This window comes from Bison bison, unplaced genomic scaffold (assembly GCF_000754665.1).
Source record: "Bison bison bison isolate TAMUID 2011002044 unplaced genomic scaffold, Bison_UMD1.0 scf7180017864389, whole genome shotgun sequence".
Classification (NCBI taxonomy): domain Eukaryota; kingdom Metazoa; phylum Chordata; class Mammalia; order Artiodactyla; family Bovidae; genus Bison; species Bison bison.
Window position 1 is genome coordinate 4,717,345 of NW_011494961.1, and position 5,820 is coordinate 4,723,164.

The 5,820-nt window shown below is 34.3% G+C and overlaps 1 protein-coding gene across 1 annotated transcript in view; it reads right to left on the reverse strand.

Annotated features, from left to right (window-relative positions):
* Positions 1 to 897: 897 nt before the first annotated feature.
* Positions 898 to 5,820, reverse strand: part of AP1AR (adaptor-related protein complex 1 associated regulatory protein) — a 21,091-nt gene continuing 16,168 nt past the window's right edge. The window contains exons 9-10 of the mRNA XM_010858583.1: positions 5,488 to 5,616; positions 898 to 2,776 (exon numbers count right to left, since the gene is read on the reverse strand). Of these exons, the coding sequence (XP_010856885.1) occupies positions 2,511 to 2,776; positions 5,488 to 5,616 (395 nt within the window). The 3' untranslated portion in view covers positions 898 to 2,510. The remainder of the gene's footprint in view (positions 2,777 to 5,487; positions 5,617 to 5,820) is intronic.

Below are 5,820 nucleotides of genomic sequence, written 5' to 3' on the forward strand. Positions count from 1 at the left end.
CTGGGAGTCGGACGTGACTGAGCGACTTCACTTTCACTTTTCACTTTCCTGCATTGGAGAAGGAAATGGCAACCCACTCCAGTGTTCTTGCCTGGAGAATCCCAGGGACGGCGGAGCCTGGTGGGCTGCCGTCTATGGGGTGGCACAGAGTCGGACACGACTGAAGTGACTTAGCAGTAGCAGCAGCAGTACAACATGATAAATAAAGTAAATGCTGCTGTATGTTATATATGAAAGTTAAAACAGTAAATACTAAGCTCTCATCACAATAAAAATAACTTTTTCCTATTTAATTTTATATGTATAACACGATAAATGTTCACTAAATTCATTGTGATAATCATTTCATGAGGTACGTAGGTCAAATTATGCTGCATACCTTAAACTCATATAGTGCTCTGTGTCAATTACATCTCAATAAAACTGGAAAAAAAATCTTGTTGGTCTACCTCTGCAGTTAATGTACTGTGCATTCCTACAGCAATTATCAATCCAAGCCACTCCATGTGCCACTGGGAGTACCATACATTCACCCATAGAGGAATTTTTCAAATATGCAAATCTTATCACTGCACACTCTGGCTTACAAAAATTAGTGGCTTCCTATTATACATCAAATAAAATTCACTCTTCCTAACATCCTACCGGATATAGTAGATTCTCCAATATTTGCTGAATAAATGAATGTTATTCTAATGTTTTCTATAAACATATAAAGCAAGAAAATTGATAAATTGATATCCTTTTCTTAGCAGTTCAAACACAAACATTTTCAACTTTAGTTCCATCCTGCTTTACTAATTCATTCCTTTTTGTCTTCAATAAAATAGCTCTGTCAGGAGTCAAAATTGCTGCATGTTTATGGTGTAAAACTAGTAATAATCAAATAATTTATTATTTTTAAATGTAAAAATGTGTTTATTCACAATCTTTGAGAAGTCACCATTCCTTCAAAAAATTCTTTATGAACAAAATGCCAAGAAAAATTACAATAGTAGCTTATGCCAAACCAAAAATATACATCTTATGTATACAAACTTTAAAAAGCATAACACAGGCAAGGTGAATATAGATTATCTTTAAAATATTTCCAATGACATAGCTACAACTTAAATTATGTTAAGAGACATAAATAACAGCATTACCTAATATATTTACATATTTAGAGTGTCATATTTATTTCTGAGATTAAAAAAAGGAGACAAAACTATAGATGTCATGGCCCAGCTGTTCAAATATTGAAAGGGCCACATGATTGTGTTTTAAAGTATGGCAAGAACTTTAAGTTAGTATTTATATCTGGACCTTCCTATATTTTTGAGAACATGCACTGTCATTGTTGCAAGAAAAAAAAAAAAAACTAAGGAAAAATTGAAAAAAGTTTGCTTACTAAAATCATACTCAATCCTCAGCAAAATCAAGACAAGCAATAGAGTGTGCTATATCCTTGGTCTCTTAAATTGATACATAAACTTTAGAGCAAAAAAAGTTAATTGTATATCATAAAATGCAGTTATATATTGATTTACTTAGTTCCATCCTATTAAAGTACCTTGTATTACAAGGCAAAGGAAAGCTTAATGAAATCAATGAGATTCTTTCATATCAAAAAGGATTTTATTTACTTTGAAATACCCGTATTATCTTTTTTAGGTTTTCCTTTCTTAATAAACCATGCACAGAGAATATGTTCCATGTAAAATCTTTCAAGACCATTCACTGGAAATATAGAATTTTTAAAAATGACAGCTAGAAATTTAATGTATCAATTGACTAAATGCAACATTCATTTATAGTGGCACAGAAAAGGAAGTGAAAAACCTAAGTATATGTATTTTCTTAAATATCTTTTGATAGTAACTTCAAGTGTCCAAATTCTGAAAGATTATTTTAATGTATCATATCCTTTGTTCAGACTGAATGAACATTGGTATACTAGGATATGCAGTAAGTGTAGGAAGAAACTGATATTTCAGGCTTTCTTTAGGGTCATCTACTCAAATTAATTGTGCTTACTATTAGATGACATAATTTAAGTAAGTCATAGGAATAAATAATGCTGGAAAAGGGAACACTAATCTGTCTGAATCTGGCAGTCCCTCTTCATGCTCCCTTCATGTCTGCTGAGAATTAACACAAAATGCCTTAATATTTTCACAGTTAGCTACTGAAACAGGATTAAGGAAGCATTTGAAGTAAAATCAACAAAACTACTTTAAAAAGTGAAAAGCAACAAATAGTAAACAGGATTGCTAAAGAGTTAAATAAATTTCATTAGTAGCATGACAGAACCATTCAATTGTTTTGGAAAAGCAGAAGGCAGATGATGAAATTGCACTTAATTCTGAAGCAGTTCAGATACAGCCTATCATTCCTATTCCTTTCTAAAAAGCATTTACAAAACAATTTCTTACCTCCCCTCACAAAAAGGCTCAGCACAACCATTTATACATTCTAGTTGGTTTGTAACATTTGGTCATAACTGATAAACAAGATCACACAATTTTTTCCTATCGTTTTTGTTGATCTGAATCATATTGCTTTAGACCAGAATCGGACAGTTCTAATACAGGATTTACAAATCCACAATACTCAGAATTGCCATTATCATCCATTTCGGCACTAACAAAATCATTCTCCCACTCCAGCCCATTGGAATCATCAGAGGCTGATGTAGGATTACTTCCAGTCTTCTTGCAGCTATACTTAAGTGCTGCCCGGAGAATGTCTTCCTCTGTTTTGGAACGTTCTCTCATTGGAAGCATTCGATTCATTCCTATTATATGGGCAGAGTTATTAGAAATCTTAGTGAAGATTTAAAAACTTTTTATTAAAAGACTGAAACTATCAGGCTTGACGTGTGAATTAACTTAAAAAAACCAATCCTGGACTTCCCTGGTGGTCCAGTAAGTCCAATCTTCCTTGGTTAAGATTCTTCTTAACCAAGAATCTGCCTGCCAATGCAAGGGACACGGGTTTAATCCTTGGTCCAGAAGATCCCACATGGCACGGGGCAGTTAAGCCCGTGAGCCACAACTACTGAAGCCTGCGTGCCGAGAGCCCGTGCCCTGCAACAGGAGAAGCCACTACGATGAGAAGCTGGTGCACTGCCACAGAGTAGCTGCATCTTGAGTAAAGACCCAGTGCAGCCAAAAATAAAAATGTCCTAAAAATTAAATCAAGTTCTCAAAAATAATCAATCCTATGGAACACTTTTTAAGGGAAATGTTAAAGTCTAATCCTATAGTGAACATTAGCACTCAACAAAGGATGGTTTCGATGTAACACTGATAAGATGAAACTTCTGAAAAACTGTAAGTAAAGCAGAATGGATGGAGGATTTCAATTGCTATTAGTCTTATATGGCCAAGTTAGTGTGTGGGCCAAACTTCTTTCCTACCTAGATGACAATTTCATTTCCCAGAGTTATAATAACTCTAATGATAATGATAACAATGTACACATTTCTAGAACTTACTAGGTTCCAGTTAACACTGTTTGCAAATGACACATAGAAGCTGATCTGGTCCTCAACCACTCTATGAAGACACACACAGCACGGTCACTACACCCCATTCTGAAGCTGAGGGAAGCAGGGCAGGAGAAGGACAGTGATTCACCCGTGGTCACACAGCTGCAGGGGCGGTGGGGCAAGAATGTGACTCCATTCGCTTGGGCTTCAAAGTCTGTGCTCTTTTGCTATTCTGACTCTAGCATAACAAAACAGAGATTTCTAGGGGAAACTGTTCCAGATCTAATTCTGAACAGAAAGAAACTGGTCAGTAAAGTGAAAGTAGCAAAAATCTTGGAAGAAAAAAACATCATTTTGGCAGAACGAAGAGAGGGAGGACAGAAAAGAGCCTTGATCTGCGTGTGTAGGATCCACACTGGGAACAGAATTAAAATCAAGGACGAGAGCGTAAGAGAATACTCCCTAGACACGTTCAGCAATTTTGTTTTCCGAGCTTAAAGAATCGAATCCTACAATAATTAAAAATATATTTAATCTGTCACTGTTACGACTCCCCCCAAATCAGAGACTCAACCTAGCAAACTACATCATCTTTGTAGACATGATAAAAATGGGAGCTGGGAACTAATATAATTTTGAGGATTTGTCTTTAATTGAATAATACTATGTCTAACGGAAGCTGAATTGTACATCATAAGGTTTCTAGTGAGTTCTGTCCTCTATGAAGTCTAGTTTAATAATTCTATTATAATGACTTGAATAATAAATAACCTTGAAAGTCATGTTATCTAAAAATTTAATTAGCATACAGCGAGGATGACAGAATCAGCAATTAAAAGACCTGAAAAGTCTTTAGATCAAATTGAACAAGTTGTTAAAATAAAATTAAGTTTAAAATTTTCTAATTGGGATCTAAATAATAAGAAAAATATAGGGCTGGAGAAATGGTGTTTAGTTGAGAAGAAGACTTAATGCAATCTTTGCTAAAGTTATTCAGTTTCTCTATTGATAAAACTAAATGGCTTGTCTAAAGGATATCTAAGGTCTACTCCATCTCAAAATTCTATGAAATATTTAATGTTTATGATTTTTCTTAAAGTCCTATATTTTGCAATTGGTTCTTCCTTTTTGGATTACCTATTTCTTAAAATTGGAGAAGGAAATGGCAATCCACTCCAGTATTCTTGCCTGGAGAATCTCATGGACAGAGGAGCCTGGAGGGCTACAGTCCATGGGGTCGCAGAGTCAGACATGACTGAGCGACTAATATATTTCTTAAAAATAGAGGCTTGGGCCTTATTCAGTGAAAAAGCTTTAAAAAAATCTACATTTTAGCTACAATTTTGAGTACTTGCTATGTGTCACACTATGTGCTGGAGGTTTTACATAAATTTCATTTAATCCTCACAACATTCATGTTTTCATTTCTTCAAATACCTATAGATGCCTATTATGTGCCAAGTTTTTTTAGACCCTCAGTATATAAGTGAATAATCATTCTTTAAAGCAGCTTTATAATTCCCTTTTTATGATGAACTACAGCTTAGAGAGATTAAGAAATCTATCTTAAGTACTACAGCTAGAAAGACATACCAGTAAAATTCTAATTCACGTCTGTGTTATGGCTTTTGTACTACCAAAAACCTAACGAACTGCGTATTTATTTCAGTTTAGTCACTCCGTCGTGTCCAGCTCTTTGCGACCCCATGGACTGCAGCACACATCATTATGAAGAAAAAGTTAATTCAGTTGCTCACAATGGGGCAGTGATTCCTACTGAGTTAAGCGGCTGCGTTACAAAAATCTTAAAATGAAAAATAACATTTTCTTTCTAAATCTCAAGAAACATTAAGAATTAAGCAACTTTCTAAACAGTTCACCAACAAATGATAATCACTAATACAATAAGAGTCTAAGAAATTTTAAAGACCTTACATTCATTTCAGTTTAAGGAAAGTAAAAGACAAAGCAGATTTCTATAAATTAACACAAATTAAATAAAAATTTTCAAATACCTTCTTCATCTTCCCATTCTAGATCTAAAGATGTGCTGTCATCATTTCCACTAGTTGATTTAGTTTTGGTCATTAAATCACAACTGCTTTCTGTATTTGGTGTCAAAACTGTGGCATCTGATGAGAGCCCTAGAATATACACCAAATCCAATTAGATGCAGTGACACAATACTCCTTTACTACAACCATTTATTTTGCAATAATGATCTCTCTTCAAATAATACTACTTCGTTTAACATCGTAAGAAACAATTACTGAAATCACTACATTGGTAAGCTTCTGTTAGAAATAGTATAAATGGTTTCCCTCGCTTTCTTTTTACTTTTTTTTTTT